Source organism: Myotis yumanensis, unplaced genomic scaffold (assembly GCF_028538775.1).
Source record: "Myotis yumanensis isolate MYYU_CA2020_CCGP unplaced genomic scaffold, mMyoYum1.0.hap1 SCAF_5, whole genome shotgun sequence".
Taxonomy (NCBI): Eukaryota; Metazoa; Chordata; class Mammalia; order Chiroptera; family Vespertilionidae; genus Myotis; species Myotis yumanensis.
This window is the reverse complement of record NW_027223756.1, coordinates 97,776,606-97,795,868: the sequence shown is the minus strand read 5'-3', so window position 1 is coordinate 97,795,868 and position 19,263 is coordinate 97,776,606. Positions and strand designations below refer to the sequence as shown.

At 49.1% G+C, this 19,263-nt stretch overlaps 1 protein-coding gene across 3 annotated transcripts in view; it reads right to left on the bottom strand.

The window, feature by feature from the left end:
• Positions 1 to 266: 266 nt before the first annotated feature.
• The window catches only part of DPYSL2 (dihydropyrimidinase like 2), a 104,280-nt gene continuing 85,283 nt past the window's right edge, over positions 267 to 19,263 (bottom strand). For all 3 annotated transcript variants that reach the window (XM_070416627.1, XM_070416628.1, XM_070416629.1), the window contains 6 exons: positions 13,296 to 13,452; positions 12,857 to 12,998; positions 10,023 to 10,193; positions 5,294 to 5,473; positions 4,310 to 4,475; positions 267 to 2,782 (listed from right to left, as the gene is read on the bottom strand). In XM_070416627.1, the coding sequence (XP_070272728.1) occupies positions 2,691 to 2,782; positions 4,310 to 4,475; positions 5,294 to 5,473; positions 10,023 to 10,193; positions 12,857 to 12,998; positions 13,296 to 13,452 (908 nt within the window). In that variant the 3' untranslated portion in view covers positions 267 to 2,690. The remainder of the gene's footprint in view (positions 2,783 to 4,309; positions 4,476 to 5,293; positions 5,474 to 10,022; positions 10,194 to 12,856; positions 12,999 to 13,295; positions 13,453 to 19,263) is intronic.

Here is a 19,263-nt window from a genome sequence, read left to right as displayed (position 1 = left end):
CTCCCACGTCCCATGGTAGGTCCGTAGCTGGATTCCGGGGCCCTGGTGGCCTCCCCAGTACAGTCTATGAATTTGACCCTCAGCTCCACCATGCAGAGCTCTGCTGGGAATCAGACCTCAGTGGCCTGGACATGCAGTGACAACTCTGGAACGGGGACAGTCACCAAAACAAGGTCAAAGGGCCCAGGACGCTTCGGGAAGGGAGGTGGTGTGGGAAGGCCAGGCCAAGCAGCTGCCTCTTGAACATCTCAACGCAGACACAGCTGTGAAACAACCACATTTTGCTTTATTAGGCGTTCCATAGTAATATAACACAGAGTTCTTAAGGAATAATAAACACGAGACTTATTTGTTTTTTAACCATAATTATTTTGTCATTAAGACAGTGGTTACAAAACAAAAGGTACTCTTCTGGCTACACACGATGATGAGCTTTAGCACTGAAAGTTCCTCCTCATGGGTCACAATCACAATTCCAAGGATTAAGAACCATCTATTATGAAATCCTACACTGTTTCAGAGCATCAAGTCACTGCAGTTATTCAGATCTGAGACACTGTCGATTTATGTTAGCATTTACACATGACATTCATCTAACAGACACACAAAGCAAGCCAACAGGTACACATGCTTACACAGCCTGCGGGAATCTCCAGGTTTCAAGCGGTTTTAAGGAAACAATCCAAAGAACCAAAATGACCAGGACCTGGTACAGGAAAGACAGGAAGACTCAAGTGAACACTGAAGAGCTGCGAGTGTTTCTTAGAATTGAAACAAAAAATACTTTTTCCAACTGGTTCAAATTTCTTCTAAGTGAAGGTGAGAAAAAAAGCAAATATATTAAATTAACCAATTATTCTTTAAAAGTGCAATTTCCTTTTCAAATAACAAATAAACAACAACAGTAATAAAAAATACACCCCAACCATAACCCCAAAGGCAAAATGTGTGGAGAGACAAGTGGGATGACGGGATGACCTACTTTTGTGTGTGAAAGCAGCTGGGTCTTATGAAAGCCGCAGACAGACCGCACTTAGGAGAACCTGTACACACGCTTGGGAGGACATGCAACACAAATCAGCAAAGACAGGGACGGGCACAAAGGCAGCGAGTGAGAGGGTCACTGAGACAGAGAGGGAAGATGCTGACCCAGGTCACCTTCGGTCTCTACGGGCCTCATGTTCGATGTGTAAGTTTCTCCACAAGCAGCTCTGGTGTGACATCGAACTCATTAAACAGATGTTTCCTTTTGCAAAGTAAAATGGGCTTTAAGGCCAATTTCCCAAGAATTTTCAGAGTTTAAAAGGCCTCCTGCATTGCATGATGTCTTTTGAAATAATGGGAAAAGAAAAAAAGGTGTTCCCCCAAAGTGAGAAGCCCCATTGTGTTCAGGAACCCCAAAAGACACTTAGCCAGGAACAGCAGGCTCTTGGGGCCACTCCCACTAGCTCAACAATGCTGAGCTGGTGGTTGGCCTGAGGGACTGGATGGCTCACTCGGGTTTGGGGCTCACTTTACAGATTTGATTATGTCTAACCAGGTAGCACTGCCTGGAGGAAAAACTCGCACGTCCTGTAGCCTCAACTTCTGCCACATCTCGGCACTGCGTCAGGGTCTATTCTGGGCCCAGGTGTGCCCGTGAGGGTGGGCACCTCGGCCCTTCCCTGCACCTAGGAGGGTCTCAGACCCACATGCATATCCTCATGGTGATGGGTGGGTAGCACCAGTCTTACAGGGACAAGGACAGCAGATTACTATGGTTGTGATGACAAAGCTCACACCCCCCCAGGCAGGTTCTTATGACCACAGTAGAATGGTAGACCTGGTCATTTGAAGAGGCAGTGGGGAAGGCGAGAAACCAGTGTCTCAGAGACAAGGGCTGGAGGAAACACAAAGAAAGAGAGAGGCATGAAACGAATTAAAAAGCTAGAGAGAGAGAAAGAGAGAGAGAGACAGAGAGAGAAAGAGAGAGGAGGTGAACCGAGGAAAAGATTTAATCTGCAGCAAAATCTAAGCCAAAAAGAAAACCTGCCCTAAAAGCAGTCAGCCCAGAAGACTACGGAATGGTGATGTGGACATTCTGGAACCTCAGGAGGGACACGACGAGTTTGCCGACCACCCTGAATCAGTGTGATGGTTACATAATTGCATCATTAGGACGTCCAGTTCAAACCCCTTGTATTAGTATTGAATTAGGCTTTTCTAATTTAGTATTAAAAAAAAATCTCCCCCCTCCCCGACCCACCCCTTCCCAGCCCCATAACGAAAACATTTTTTTTTTAATTTAAAAAGAAAAAGGCAGCTCTGGGCAATTCACTTTATCTTCCCTCCCAATGAAAAGGAAGGTGATAAATACAACAGAGGTTGGAGATGAGAAACACCCTCATGGTGATTTGCTCTGTTTCGCATGTCTGAGTGTTGGATGCAGTCCCCTGTACAGGGTTGGTGGGTAGGCGTGGTGTGATGTTTGTAGATGTGTAGAGAAGTGGGTGAGCAGTCAGTGACTCCGGGTGAGGGACGGAGTGTGAGGCCCAAGAGGGAGCCCCGTGAACTGGCTGCCCCACAGTAACTATCACAGGCTCTTTAAAAAAAAAAAAAAAAAAGGAAGGAAGGAAGGAAGGAAGTCTCAGAATGTCCTCAGGTGTCCCATCCCCCAACCCCTATCCCCCAGTGGAATGGGCCCTGGAACTCTAGCCCAGGCTGGTGATGTTGGCACGGCCACCAGGGGGCGCCACGATGCGCTGGGTGGTGCGACGGGGGATGTTGTCATCAATCTGAGCACCTGGAGAGGAAAGAGGGGTGAGGGTCAAAAGCAGAGTTACAGGAGTTCCTGCTCTAAGGGCCGGACCCATTCTTTGTCCTCTCAACACTCCCTGGAAGTTTAAACTACCAAGAAGTGATGGGCTTAAGGTGGCCAAAGACTCTGACGGTATAAAGCAGTACCTGCAGAAGCCAGTTGGATCCATCACTTGAAAAAGTAAAGCTACATATAAAGGAACACTCCATTCCAGGCTGTCTCCTGACTCGTTACATCCTGCCCCTATTCTGGTAGTCAGTTGAGTGCAGCTTTTCCGAAGGCACAGCCCTCTAGCGTTATGTTTCCCTAACACTACTCACCTCACTGTCTAATATGATGGTTCCTTATATTAATGGCCTGGTGACATAAGACAGCACAACACCATTAGCCCATTTTCATTTATGACAAAACTAAGGTTCATTATTATTAAATCTTTCGAAAATGGGTAATCTGTATATGGCATATATGGCAATGTTCTAAAAACCAATATATCTGACCCTCCCCCCCCCCAAAAAAAGGATCTAATTAACTGTTTAACACACCTAGAAATCTGGATACATATTTGTGGTTCAGACGGCTAGAAAAGTGGAAGGGTTCTAGTTATGGGCCAAATGAAGGACTGGAAGGAAATTTCAAGTGTGGAAGCTCTAAAATCTTGACCCCTTCCTCTCATCATCCCTAATATCACATATTTTATTCAAGCAAATAGCTAACAATTCTCAAATGGCTCTATTCTGAGCTCTTTGCATGCACATTAATTCATTTAACCCTCACAACAACTCCATGCGGTAGCTACTACTATTATACCCATTCTATAGATGAGGAGACTGAGGCACAGCTAGCAAGCATCTGGACTACGAAGTTAAGCTGCCGAAACTCCATAAGCTGAACTATACAATATACAGTTGACCCTTGAACAACGCAGGGGGCAGGAGTGCCAACCACCTGTGCAGTCAAAACTCTGTGTATAATTCTGACTCCCTCAAAACTTAATTACAATGGGCTCTTCGCATCTGTAGATTCAACCAAACATGGACCAAAAGCACTATTTTAGATTTTTATCTGGGAATCTGCGAATGCAAAAATATTGTTTTTGATCCACATCTGGTTGAACAGTATTTATTGGAAAAAATCCACATATAAGTGGACCTGCACAGTTCAAACCCATTGTTCAAGAGTCAATTGTACTGCATATTAGGGAAGAAGAGAAATCCTGAAATACCACCACATCTTTTTCTAGGATGGCCATAATACAGAGAAGAAAATGTCCTATTAATATACTGGGTATGCACACAGTGTACGCATCATGCCATTATATGTGACACAAACTGATGTCAGGGCTCTGAAACCCACTGGCCACTGGCTGTGAATGACATCTCTGGTGATATCAGTATTTCCCACTTTGGGGAAAATGGGAATACCATTCATTTCTGCTGCTTCTCCTTCTACAAAAGTGATTCCAGACTCACCAGCCCGCTGCAGAAATGGGCCCTCCCCAAACCATAACCATACCAGACAAGCTGAATCCAGACTGGTGCAGGTTCCGGACAGGTGGGGCCTGCTGCTTGGCCGGAGACGTCTTAGCCGACGAGGCTGGAGTGACTGTCTTGGGTGTCACAGACACCTCGCACACAGGCCCATCGTACAGGCCACGGGGAACCCCTCTCAGCTCTGCCAGCTGCAAAACACAGGCCCCGTCCCCCGATTCAGGCCGCATTCGGAGGATGCCTCCCTGGACACCCTCCCGATGTGGAAGAGGAGAGGCTAGAACAGAGGCTGGTGAGATTTAGAGATGGGGGCGCTCCTTATGGAGGGCAGGGCAGGGACAGATATCAGCATGGGGCCAGCTGCAGGACTCCAGGCCAACAATCCTCCTAGGTGGGTCATGGGTAACTGGTTACTCTATAAAAATTAACATTTCTTACCATTTTCCCCAAGGCACTTCCACTTAAACCTACAGAATTTCCAAATATATTGTGAAAGGATCTGTTTTGATGGTCAAGATCTGGCCCAAACTTTCTTTCCAGTCTCACTCTCCCTTTAATACCCTTCCAACTCCATTGACCCCAGCCTGACACCTCCCGCCCAGTGCTGTAGACTACTCTCCATGCCCTGAATACACCATACGTTTTCCATGCTCATAACATTCTCTCTACATATTCCCGTGTCTCCCTTCTTTGACTTGCCAATCTCCCACTTAACCTCCAAGACCCAACTCAGAATGCCCTCTCGCCATGACACTTTCCCCCCTGACTCCACAGCAGTGGCTCCTGCCCCGGAACCCTATCACAGCACATGTCAGTCTCACTTCATTCTGGCTGGCTGTGGACGCGGCTGACTCCTCCGCTGGTATTCTCAAATCCAGGAATTAAAAAAAGTTTCCTTTTTCTCTGAATCCCTCGTACTCATCTTGATATTTGGACTCAAAGTGCTTAGAAAGGTTTATGAAACGGAATGTAATCCATGACAAAACATCATATGCTCCAAGCTACTCACCCTGCTCCTTGCCTTGATACGCTTGTAAACAAAATCAGGGAAGGGCTTCCGGGCGATGTAGCGCCCAGAGCCTTCGGTGACATGAAGGGTGCCGTCTTCCAGGACAATCTTCCCCTGGCTGATGACCACCAGCGGAGAGCCACGGCACTCCATGCCTTCAAAGATGTTGTACTCGAGAGCCTGCAGGAAGAGGGCACAGGACACTTAGATACGCCTGCCACCCTGGCTAGCTTTCACCAGGCGGGCAGCACCCACTGCCCCACATCACATGGACAAAATGGCCATCCGGGGCTAGGGTTTCCCGCTGGTGAGCCTGGCTCTCCATACTGTTAGCGATGTGGTGAAGCTGCAGTCCCTGAATGAAAGGACTGGGGTAATTTAAGGGGCTTGCCTTGATAAGATGTTTGAGGTTTAGTTCATTTCCCAAACATGCAGCAATCCAAGCTTTTCAGGGTGAAAGAGTGGCGTATCTGTGTGCCCTCTTGGAAAACATGCTGGAAGCAAGGCAACAGAAATCAGGGGCACTGTGCTCCCCACAAAAACTCCACTGTCAGTCTCATCCCGCAGCTTCAGCTCACCCAGGGCCACCCCGACTCCCGGAGGCCTCCTGCTCCTTCCTGCCTGCCCTGTCACAGGCACCAATGCCTGCGCTGAGCCCAGGAATGGAGCATAAATAGGCAGCTCCAACCATACAAAGCCGCTTGGGCTTCTGGGAGAATCCAGACCAGGTTATCAGCACTAAAGGAGTTAGCCTGGGAATGAGCTGTCCCGCTGCAGGTCAGCACCTCTGCTGATAAGCATGGAGAAGCCCCGGCTGGCTCCTTAGCTCACATTCAGTGTCAAAATGCAGTGGCGCTGGCCCAGCCAGTGTGGCTCAGTGGTTGAGCATTGACTCATTAGCCAGGATGTCACAGTTCAATTCCCAATCAGGGCACATGCCCAGGTTGCTGGCTCAATCCGTAGTAGGGGGTATGTGGAAGGCAGCTGATCAATGAGTCTCTCTCATCAGTGATGTTTCACTCTCTCTCGCGCTCTCTCTCTCTCCCCCCGCCCCTTCCTCTCTGAAATCAATAAAAACATTTTTTTAAATGCAGCAGTGCTGACTGAGAACAGCAACGAGGGAGAGTCAGTACTGCTCTGAGGCTCCGAGGACTCACGTGGAAACAACCGAAGGAACAAGGCAGAGAGCATCTCGGAGGAGGGACCCAAGTGTGTCCCCAAGTCTTTCGTCGACTCTAAGACTCTTCCCTGAAGTCAGAATGTGTCTTACAGCAGGCAGCCCTGCACAGTCAGTTGCTGTCAGTGGAGACTGAACCGAGTGCTTCCAGGGGGACCTGGGTTTGCTTTTCCCTCTGGCCTAGAGGATGACCACATGGAATCCACTGGATATTAAATTCCCAGCTTCAGGTTCTTCTGGACCCTACAGGCAGCAGGAACTCAGACCTCCAACTCGCATAAGTACTGGCATTCGGGTCATACTCTCCGAGGAGGCATTTTGCCCTCTCTGTACCCAAAGCCAAAGTCATGGCTCGCAGGCATTTGCCATCATATCCTGCGAGGCAGATGCCCCTCTCACTTACCCTACGCTGAGCACAAGCTAGTCCTCGGTGGCTCAGCGTATTTTTATAGGGTCTCACCTTAACTGTGATGTGCCCCGATGGTGGCACATAAACTAATGGAACATCTGAGCACCGATGGCATTCAGATGTGGTGAGGTGCAGAAGCTGTGTGACCATGGGCAGCTCACTCAGCCCTGCTGCTCTCAAAGGCTTGGTGACGAATGCAACACAAAAAGCATCCTACGTGTGCAGATCCCTGAGAGGATTCTGTCAGCTCTGAAATGGCCTTGGAAAGGGTGACATCCTTTAAGGGCTGGATCAAGCTCCCTCTCTGTCTTGTTACTCCACAGCTAACTGTCTATATTCTCACAGTCTCCCCTGCGCCCTACTGGAGCAACGGAGACAACCTTGGACCCAGTGCCATCTGCCTTGGGTTCACATCCCGGGCCGCTATTTGCCACTTGTGTGACTTAGGACAAGTCCCTTACACTCCTCTGATCCACAGCTTCCTCATCTACAAAAGGCCCACTTTGCAGGAATGGTGCTAGGATCGCAAGAAATAGAAAAACAAGAGCAGCTAACATGCTCCCTGACACAAAGCCGGCATGTAGAGAACATTGCCTCATCCACTGTCTGGTTCTTCATTGCTCTGTCCCAACAAGATCGCAGGCCCTTTAGTGCCAACATCGTAAGACACATGTATCGAGTTTAACTGCATGTGGAGACTGAGCATAACCCGCTGCAAGAGCTTTGGGCCACCTCCCGTTCTGAGAAGATGGAGGAACCAGCCCCACGACCCTAAGTGACTAAAAAATCAACAAGTCAGTGGTCAGATCACAGTCCTCTGGGTGTTCAGAGCCCATCCTCTGTCAAACCATGAGGCGGTCCGGCTTAATCTCTCCCCAGTGTAGATGTGTTTAACCTACATCCACAGGGGCCCCTAAATTACTCATCTGGCTGGATGCCTAGAAGATCCAAGCAGGCGGTCAATAATAGTTATCTAAATGCTCCAAATTAACGCTAATCAGCGCTGTGGTAGGAAACACTCACATGGGACAGCCTCCTGTCTGTATTCTCCCAAATGACGGATGCTGCACAGGCGTGCTTAGTGTGGGCTCTTTAAAACAAGTGAGGATGAAAAAGAGGCACTTCTGGAAGTCAGCATGTCTTAGATGAGGTTGCCTGACGGCAAAGCCAGGGCAGTGCTGTCGCCCTCGAAAGGTTCGGGTGGAATGCCTGGAGAGAGAACCTGTCTTCTCGAATCATCGCTCCTTCACCCAGGTTAAGGGCGCCAAATGCAGCTCCCTAGTGGGTCGTCTGCAGTTTAAATAATGAGTCCAGCTCCGCCTTCACAGGAAGCACCTCTGGGGAAGGACTGCAAGGAGGGGAAGCTGCTTCTGCACTGAACCCTGAGCCGGAGGCGGCATACGCAGTCTGGCAGGGAAGCGCGCTGGACAATTCTGGGTTCTAATTCTGGCTCTACCGCAAAATAGCTATGTAACATTAGACTTAAGCTCTCTGAGCCTCCGTTTATTTATCTTCCCAATCGGGATAATAATACCATCTCTTTACTGAAAAGGCCAAATGAAAGAGTAAATGGGAAGGAATATGATGTTAACTGCATAGGAATACGGGGGTTCACTGGGCAGGACCCGCTACCTGTAAAGAAGCCACCCTGTACCCCAAGAGGTTGTGATTAGGTTACAAGTCGGTGTGGCCGTAAAGCTATGCTGCAAAGCTAAGCCAGCCAGTGAGAAAGGAGGATGAAAGTCAGCTACAAATAAATACCAAGGGCGGAGCAGCCTTCCCGGAAGGCACCCACCATCCCAGCACCCACAGGTGCCGGTAGAGGCTAGTGAGCACCACACCTCAAACCCCTCTGCTCAAATGGGAGAGGATTGGGGTGCAGCAAAGGGCCCAGGGCTGTCCTGGAGAAATGCCAGACGCCCACCCCTGAGCTGTGGTGGTATCTGGGAAAGGAGTCAGGCTAGCTGGGGTGGGCAGTCTAGAATCAGATTCCCTATTGAGCCAGCTTTCAATTCAGAACTTTAATTCACTTCCAGATTCATGAGTTTCTGACAAAACACTTCTGTCCTGTGTCCATTTCTTTTCCAAAGCTCCCTTTGCCCATACTCTTTCAATGTTAGATCTATAAAGATACATCGATATATCTATACAGACACATACACACAAAACTTTTTCTGTAAAAAACCAGTGGTATCTAACACCTCTGCCTAAGGCCCCTGACCTGACTCACAGGACATCCAGAGACCTCATCTAAATCCCACACTCGCAACGGAGGAGCTTGAGACGTGACATGAGTTGCTTGCCCAAGGTCCCATTAACAAGTCAGGGCACCGCCAAACTCTGCAGTCTGGACTAAGAGACAAGAGACACTCCAGGGCCTTGGCCGGGCAGCTCAGTTGGTTAGAGCGTTGTCCCAATATGCCAAGGTTGCAGATTCAATCCCAGGTCAGGGCACATACAAGAATCAACAAATGAATGCATAGATAAGTGGAATAACAAATCTCTCTCTCTCTCTCTCTCTCTCTCTCTCTCATATCAATAAATGAATTTTAAAAATTAAAAAAGTGACACCCCAAACTCCAGATTCTAAAATCTTATCAGAATGGCTGCAGGGAGTATTTCTTCTATTTGGAAAGAAGTCAAAGTCAATTAGTTCCTTGAGGACAATAAGAGCCTCTGTCATTTATGTTTCTATAGGGCAACATTGACATGAGAAAACAACGGCTTAAAAGAATAGACATGCCCGGTGGGCACCTCAGGAGTGTTTACTTAGGTCCCCTGCACCAAGTGCCGCCATGGGAGGTGCTGCACCAAACTAGAAAAACGGAATGGTCTCTGACTCCTAGAAGCTCCCAATGTCCTGCATGCCTGGAGGCTCTGAAGGTCTGTCAGTAGAGACTCTATCTGTAAGAGAGGCTGTGCTACTCCAAAATGATAAGAGTAACTTACCGTCAGTCTTTTTGACCTCACTAAAGAAAAAAAAAAAATTTTTATCAACAAAATGCAAATTATAATATAGCCCAGGGAACGTTCATTCCTATCACAGTGCGTTCTCTCCCTCAATCCTGGGACTCTCCATGCCTCTGTCTCTTTCTGTGACTGTGATCTGTTTGGATTGGTTGCGCACAGTGAACAGGCCTTACACTGTTGTGGGTCTTGGCAGAGATGGTTTTAACGCTGTCGGGGTCCCAGATGACCAGGTCAGCATCGGATCCCACAGCAATGCGGCCTTTCCGGGGGTAAAGGTTGAAGACTTTGGCTGCGTTGGTGCTGGTCACGGCCACAAACTGGTTCTCATCCATCTTCCCAGTGACCTGCAGAGTAGAATACACACACACACACCAAAAACAGGTCAAGAGGTTGAAGGGTGGACCCCAACTCAGCAATAAAAGTGAACACACTTTTGATACATACGACAACTTGGATGTTAAGGGCATTATGCTGAGTGAAACAACCAATCTCAAAAGGTCACCTACAGTATGATTTCATTTATATACACATTCTTAAAATAACTAAGTTACAGAGAAGGAGAACAGAATAGGAGTGATGAGGGTAGGGATGGGTGTGGCTATACATGGGTAGAGTGAAGGGGCTCCTTGTGGTGACAGGGGACATCTGTACCTTGTTTGCAGTGATGGTCACATGAATCTCCATAGGACAAAAGAACACACACACACACACACACACACGGCACCATCGTTGATCGCTGGGCTTTGATATCTTACTATAATTATGTGAGATGCAGCTATCGGGGGAAACGGGAGGAGGGTACACAGGCCCTCTCTGTCTTCTCTTTGCAACTTCCTCTGAATATAATTATTTCAAAATGAAAAGTTAAAAAAAAAAAGTTGACGGGGATACAAACGCCTCTTGAGGAAACATCATTAGACTTGAGTGGCTGTCCTTTTCAAAGATACGGCGCAGACCTAGGCTTCTAGTCTAGCCAATCTAGAGGTCTCAGCCCATGTCTGGGTTTCTGCAGTCAATGACATTTCCTCATGTCCTTCCTGCACTTTCTCATCTCTACCACGTGTGCTCTATGTCCTTTCAAAAGCAGAATTTGAGGACGTGCCTGCATAGAAAACTACCCTAAAGTAGTAGAAAACTGGGCAAAGGAAATGAGCTGGTATTAAGAGGAAGAGAAAAATATCAATGGTCCATAAGCATATGAAAACATACTCACTCCAATTAGTAACTGAAGGGATGGAATGAAAGACAAAATTCACCCATCAAATTAGCCACATTTTGGGGGTTTTGATTATAACACCAATGCGGACCAGGTGGAAGAGACTGAGGGATGTCACACAATGCTGGTGGCACACAAATGGATGCAATCTTCCTGGAAGTAACTTTGGCAATATATATAGCAAAAGCCCAAAAAATATACATATCCTTTGACTCAGCAATACCACTTCTAGAAATTTCTCCCAGAAGCATAATAAAAGATATGTCCAAGGATAGTCATCCCAGTAACAAAACCAGGTTCCCTATGGGAAGCTGAGTACTGGATCAGTCCAGTGGATGGCCTGACAGGTCCGAGAGGCTACCCATTTCTTCAGTGGGGTGGGAGGTGGTTGTTTTGTTAAGGTACAATTCAATGACATACCCAGATGCAACTCGATTTCACTGTTCATATGTATCACCAATAAGGAAAATATTGCTTGGTGATGGTAAGACATAAAAGTACATGACAGCCCGGCCAATGTGGCTCAGTGGTTGAGCATTGACCCACGAACCAAGAGGTTGCTAGTTCAATTCCCAGTCAAGGTACATGCCCAGGTTGCAGGCTTGATCCCCAGTAGGGGGCATGCAGGAGGCAGCCGATCGATGTTTCTCTCTCATGGATGCTTCTATCTCTCTTATCCCTCTCCCCTCCTCTCTCTCTAAAAAATTCAATAAAAACATATATTTTTTTAAAAAAGTGCTCTGAGGCTTTCCTAACTCAGTTCTTTCCTAAGTCGATTCTGTATGAGAAAAATAAATTTTCACTGCAGGTGTAACTTCTCAGTCACAGCAGCAAACTATTTCCACTTAAAGTGTATATCCAATTTCTCAACTTAGAAACATGCAATTAAAAATCACTTTCAAGACCACTTATGCAGTTACCACCAAACTACTGTCAAAACAGAAATAAACTTTTCCTGCATTAAAAAAAATCAGAAACAACATAAATGTTCAAAGAACATAAAGAATAAAAACAAGTTTTTCAGGTATATTTCAGAATGTGGAGACCTTTTCATGATGTATTGTCTTAATAAAACAGGCCATGGTGTTTACACACTCACACACACACATATCATATACACACATGTGCACTCTTGCACTGACAAAAAATGGAAAGACATTTGGCCAACATATTAATTGTCATTAAATCTGAAAGATGGTGTCATGAGTAGTTTTCATTCACTTCCATTCTTTCTGGAACAAGGATATATTGTTTGCATAATTTAAAAAATTCGTTAGGAAACAAAACCTGTGCTGTTGTTATGTTTTAAAGCACTGAAAATGCAAAAGTCCCAAGACCCTTAAATGTCAGAGTATCTCAAAGCAGGCCCGCCACCAGCCTGTAGTTGTTGTGGGTAGAAATGCTGAGCCCACAGAGCCCTAAAAACACTTTTAAGGAGATGGAGTCCATTTCCAAGAATAGAAGGTTAACTGAGAAAGTCACCAGGTCTCGAAGCTTTTTCCTGACTAATCACAAAAGAGTCACATTTTAAAAACTGTGGGGTATTGTTTTTTTTAGTCTCCACTGATCACAAATGATAATGATAAAAAATGTATATAAAATATTTAGAAGGAAATGAACTATATAAGGAGAGATCTTGGATTCCCAAACCTAAGAAATATTGTCATACAAATACCAGCTTCTAGAATTTTCTCAACTGCCATTGCAAGGCTGGCATGAGACCGATGGCCCTCAGATGAGGAGGCCGGAGAAAGCTGGGGCCAGCCCGGGAGGGAGACCACTGCTCCTTACCACAGCCTTATCCCAGACGACGGACATCCGCTCCTCAGTGCCATTGGTGCCTTCGGGGATCAGGGTGAAGTTGTCCTTTCCGACCGCCTTCTGGGCAGTGTTGAACGTACAATGGGCACTGCCAGTGACCTGGAGATCTCCACTGGAAGGGAAACAGATGACACCTATTTGTAAGGCATCTTAGGGTGTCACCGAACCACAGTGGAATCCTTTGGATATCGCATTCATCCCTGTCGGTTGGCCCACGTTTTTATTCTAAATTCCCCTCCCCAGAATGGTGCCAAAGTGACAATCCCCTGTTCCCGTTTAGCCAACTGAGTTTGGAGAACACAGGTCTGTCTGCAAGCCTTCTTCTGCCCACCATGCTGTAACCCACCAGGTCAGGTTGGTCTGAGCAAAGACTGAGAATGGAAAGTGTGAACAAGTCGCCAAGACTCACCAGGACAGCAAGGAGTTCAGAAAGTCTGGAGTGGTTGGGTCAGGGCTCAGAGGTGGGGAGGTGACAAAAGCAGCGGCCTTGGCCCAGTTCTTGCTCCAGTAGTGGGAGCCATCAGTTCCCAGGCTGGCGGTGACGGGCTCGCCGTACACCACGGTTCCTGACAAAGAGAACAAAGCTGAACACCATGCAATGAGGGAGAAAGGAAACCAGCCTTGTTGGGAGTAGCCACCTGCCCAGCAGCATGTCAAGGACTCTCACCATCCCTTCAGAGAAGGTGCCAGCGGCATCTCACCGGTGAGGACATAGATACCTGAAGCCAAATACCTCATCCACCAAAGGCACCACCTCAACGTGTGTTCCCTCAGAGTTCACCTTGGGACCTTGCTCTTCTAACTCAACACACTCCATAGGCGATCCCAAACATTCCACCTCCTACACTGCTCATTCCCAAATCATTAACACTCTCAGACTGCATTCAAGCATCCAGGCCCAAGTGCTGTCTAGACTCCTATTTTTGGGTGATCCATAGCATCTCAAACTTAACCTTACTGCTCACCAAATACTCCCCCTACTCTCCCAACACTTCCCAGCCCCCCTCACAGTGTCTAGTTCTAGCTAATGAGCTGAGAGAGGGGATGAGATGTTATATCAAGGAGCTGAAGCATTTGAGAGCAAACACAGATCTGCCCAAGAGACAGTGTGGCTCCCTGAGTACCACCTGAAGGGAACTGCCGTTAGCACCCCGAGTCACAGCTGGCTGTGTAAGAGAAACAAAGGACTTTGCAGTACATACTGCGAAATACACTATAAAGAAAGACTGTCAGTTCCCCCATGCCCAAATCATGTCCTTCTCTGTCCATTCATGTGCAAGCCAGAAAGGTGGGAATCATTTACATCATAGAATGCCAATGCTTCAATGGCTGAGACCCATCCTTTCCTCCACTGCGTGTCCCATCCCTCAGCTCATTCTCCCCCAGCTCATTCCAGCAGAGCCTCCCGATCAGAGTTTAGATTTACTTTTGCTTTCCTAACCTTCTTCCCCAGCTCTCCATCCCTTCTCCATGACATGCCCGGAGTGATCTCCCTAAGACCATCTTCCCAGGCCACTCCCTTCAAGAAGTCCTTCGAGGAGCATTTGCCTTCAAGCACAAAAAGGAACTGCCACATCTGATGCAAGCCATTGTCCAGCGGCCTAACAAAGCTTATCTCCCCATTCACATCATCGGAAACTCAATCCAGTCTCCACTCCAGTACTCCAATAACCACCCATTTTGAATTTTTGGATTCTCCCTAGATGGACATACCCTACCAAACACGACTCTGCCTGCACATAGGAGGCTGAACTCAGTAAGTGTGTGTTAGGGTGATCTTTTACTAATGAAAGGCATCGGAGCTGAAATTTGATGCCAGGCCAGCCTTCCCACCTCCAGGAATCCCCTCTCCTCACCTCCTCCTGCCACACAGCTACCCCACCCCCACAGCGGTCCTTCCAGCCCTTCCTCATTCTCCAAACACAGGGTCCTCAGGGCCAAACACTTCTCAGTCAGGAATGTGTCTCCTTCCTCTCCACAGCCTTCCCGAGGCCTTACCTCCGGATAACTAAACCACAGGCCCTCTATGCCTTACCTCCAGATGGATAACTAAACCACAGGCCCTCTATGCCGCAGCGGCCACTCTAGCTGGCTCCTCCCAGCTGTGCCCTCCAGCCTCAGGAATTTCATAAAGAAGTCCCTGTTCAGCCAGCGGCGTCAGAGGCCACGGCGGCAGCTCTCTAGGGGAAATCGGTAACAATCCTGAAGCAGAAGGGAGGGCTCCACACCCGGGAAGCCTCACCCAGAAGGAAGCCCCGAGAGCCAACGCTCAGAACCCCCTGGCAGGTTTCCTGGGTGCTGGACCTTCTCAAAGCCTCTCAGGCAGAATTCGGTCTGAGGAGCCAGCTGGATGTAAACAGCTCCAGCTCATTCCAAAGTAGAAAAACGCCGCACACCGCGCAGGCCCTGGCTGCCACCAAGTCCATTTATGAGATGCAAACGGCTGAGTAGGACCCAGCCGCGCGGTTCTCGGGACCTCCGCTGGGGCTCTTCCCCTCCTGGCTCCGCGCAGCCAGGCCTGGAGCCCTGCTGGCTATTGCCATAGCACAAGGCAGAGGCTGGCACAGGCATCAGGAGAACAAAGGACTCAACCCTAACGTGTCTGAGTTTTGTTGACATGAAAAAGTTCAAGAGAGCAGAACCACCTGGAGAAAAAAATCCTGGACCACCATAAAGTTCCCTGATTTTCCCGTAACTTGCTCCTGTTCGTCCTCGGCCTGAATCTGCCCTGCAGTCCTGCTTTGGAAACCTGAGTGCAAGGAGCGGTTGGCTCCTGAACGCATCCTGAATCCCCCTCACATGCGTACCCTTGACTGCGGCCCTCATCTCAGTCTGTGACATACAACTGCTGGCAGCACGGGGCTGGTGCACAGAACATGCACTCACCACGAAAGAATGAACTCAGCCTTCAACCTCTGGAAAACCCAGAAGTGGGTCAGAGCTCCAAGGCCACTGCTGAGCAGCCCTGCCTGAGGCCCAGGCTGAGCCAGGGCTCCTGGGCCGGGACCAAGCTGAGACGGGGGCACTTAGAGAAGGAGAAAGGCAGCTTGAGGTTCATTTCTGCTTTGTCCTTCCTGTTCAGATTCCAAGGGATCCTAAGATACTGCGGTCTTTTGGTTTATTCCTTTTCTTCAGCCCCTAAGGGCAGGGCAGGGCAGGAGTTAACCCATCCTGTGGGAGACCCCCACCCCAGGAGGCGTGTGGGCCATGCTGGGGGCTGGGGGCTGCTCCCAGCACCAGGGCACCACCCCTTTTGATGCACTGTACCTGAGCGAGCAGTGGGAGCTTCTGACCCTCAGGCCACAGACACCACTGAGCTGCCTGCCAGAAACAATCACCACTAATCAGAATAAACCACGATGGGCTCAATTGGCCGATCCGCACTCCTCCACACACACTGCTGAGGCCTTCTTGGCGGAGGTCAGACCTTCCGATGTCCTTCTCCAGGGAAAGTCCAAACTGAAGGATGGATGGGACCCTGAGCCAGCAGCTGGCAGGCTCCCCAGGCCAGCCCGGAACTGCAGGGCCCGCGGCTGGTGCTGATTCACAAGGGGCTGGGGCCTGAGAGCATTCATGCAGAGTAAATGGGAGGCTGGGCTGTGACAGCGGCCCCATGGACAAGAAGCAGGGCAAACCCAGAGCAAAAACAATGGAAAACTGAGTACATGTATTTCAACACACAACCACAAAAGCAGTGAAACACTGACTGGGTCTCTCTGTCTCCCTGTCTCTCTCTCTCTCTCTCTCTCTCTCTCTCTCTCGTCCGAGCCAGGAGCCAACAGCCGGGCCTACCCATGAGTAATCCCATCAGATTCTGGTACCCAGAGTGGTTCCAGAGGAAGAGAATCAACGTTCCCTGAAGGAGCCTGGGGCTTTGGAATCGCTCCTCTAATCTGATTTGTTTTAAGGGCACTAATGACTCATTTCCACTAGGAAAGAGGGCAACAGGGATGGGCAAAATATCCCCACCACAGACACACTCACGATTTATTCTAGGAAGCAACGTTTGGGTTGACCGAGTGTTCGATACCTTAGGACATATCTGTCAAATGGAGTAATCGTGCTAGACCACGTGGTAAAGAAAGGAGGGGCTCGGGGATGCAAGCTCACAGCCCAAGTGCAGCATCTGTGACCCGGGGTTTCTGCCTGCCCTGAGGGAGGTGCTCATCTGCAGCAGCCTCCAGCCTCAGACCTGGACCCTGCACAGACTCCCATCCTGCAGTGGCTGCGTTACAGTGCAAACTGCATTCCCAAGGTCTGTGTCTGCTGCTAAAGTGAGGGCTTTGTCTGGGAAGGAATTTTTGCCCCAGACAACCTTGGGGCTCCAGCTGCAACATCAAGTCTTCCCTGAGTCTCCAAGCCCCCAGGCCAGCCTGCAAATTTCAGACTTGCCAGTGCCTACAACTGCGGGAGATTCCTTAAGATCTCTCTCTCTCTCTTCCCCTTCCTCCCTCCCTTCCTCCCTCCCTCCTTCCCTCCTTCCCTCCCTCCCTTCCTCCCTTTCTCCCTCCCTCCCTCCCTCCTTCCTGTTTCTCTGAAGAGCCCTGGCTAACATATTTCTATGGAATGCACAAGCCAAGTCATGTGCCACTCTTTGGGTCCAAGACTGCAGGCTGTGATTAGCATGACACTTAGGATCCATCCCCAAGTTGGGGTGGTCCTCCCGGCTCCATCCATGACCACATGCTTCTCATTGTGCCTGCGTCGTTCCTATTGACCCGCAGGGCAAAGGAAGCCTTGTCTCGGTTTGGGTTCCCAGGGTTTAACATCCATCAGCAACCACCAGATGTTTTGAGCATTTCTGCATCTGGGTGGTGGGGATGGGAAGGAGGAGGCTGGAGAAGGTTGTCGCTGGCTAAGGTCGGGCACTCACTGCCCACACACTGTCACCCACACGCGGGAGGCATCTCGGCCACACTGGATGTCACACGTGGACAAAATGCAGCCTGAAGGAGCCACTGCAGAGCAGTCCCAGAGGGGCCCTCAGTGGAGAGGGGGCTGGCTCGGAGTCCCGATCCCGGGTTCGGTTTCTCATAGGATGAATGAGCTGGGGAGCACGATACTCACTTCCACATTTCAGTTTCTCTTCATGCTAGGAGCCTATTAAATAGACCAACGTCCAAGTGCTTTTGAAGAGTAAAAATTGCTCAGGGCAGCCTGGTCCTGGCTGTCACAGTGGACGGCACAGAGGAGGGAGGAGCAGGTGCAAGGCCGCCTCTGGGGAACAGTGTGGTCGTGGTGGGTCAGACGGGCATGTGAAAATAGTGTTCATTTATGTTTTTCCTCATATCCTTGCTTCCCCAAACTCCCCGTTTTAGATGTAGGACCAGCACATGGGAGCCAATCAGAGAAGCAGGTGTAGGGTTAGGATTTTCCAGTAGCGCCCATCTGCAGAGACATGGCGAGTCCTCCCCTGTGGCCTGAGACAGGTAATGTGTGTCTGTCAACATCGGCGCCTTCCTCTGCACTCTGACCACACATGGCTGCACCTCTTTGGCAGCACTGACCATTTGCCATTGTGACTTTCTGCCCGTGTTCCCACCCTGCTGGTGAAGGAGCTGAGGGCTAGGACCATTTCGACCACGGCACAAAGGCCTGAAGTATCACACAGTAAAAGGAAACAGTAGCCCTAGCCAGCTTTGCTCGGTGATTAGAGCATCAGTCCTCGGACTGAAGGGTCTTGGGTTTGATTCCACTCAAGGGCATGTCCTCAGTAGCAGGCTCGATCCCCTACCCAGGTCAGGGCATGTGCAGGAAGCAGCCAATCAATGTGTCTCTCTCACATCGATGTTTCTCTCTCTCTGTCTCTCCCACTCTCTCTAAAAAGCAATAGGGAGAAAATACCCTCAGGTGAAGATTAACAATAACAACAACAACAAAAGTACATAGTAAAAGCTCTTGAATGAATGAAAAATCTCTCCAACTTATAGATGAAGAAATGGAGCAGCGGAAAGTTGGCCTCACACTTGCCTCCAGGGCCAGAAGAACCCACCTGAAGAAAAGAATCCTTCGTAGAAAACCCTCGCCCAGGTCAGCAGGCGTCTTTCCTTGCTTCTCTGACCAGCCCTTGACTCAGCAACCATGTGAGTAGCAGGTATGCGTGTTAAACGCATCTTTATGAACAGCGTCTCACTCGAGCATCACTGTCGTGCTGTGGGGTAAGTCACTCTCCCTGCCCCCCCTTGCAGGGGCCTAGAGATGACCCCCCGCCCCCGCCTGCCCAGCATCTCGTGCGAGTGCACAGGGGCCTGGCATCTGTCAGCACAGGAGGTTGATCCCAGAGTGTGAACACTTATACAGCCTTACGTTGTTGTTCTTCTCGGCCCATATTGTCCCAGACTGTGCTGGGCGTCAGGCTTTAGTTTTACCAGGCTTGT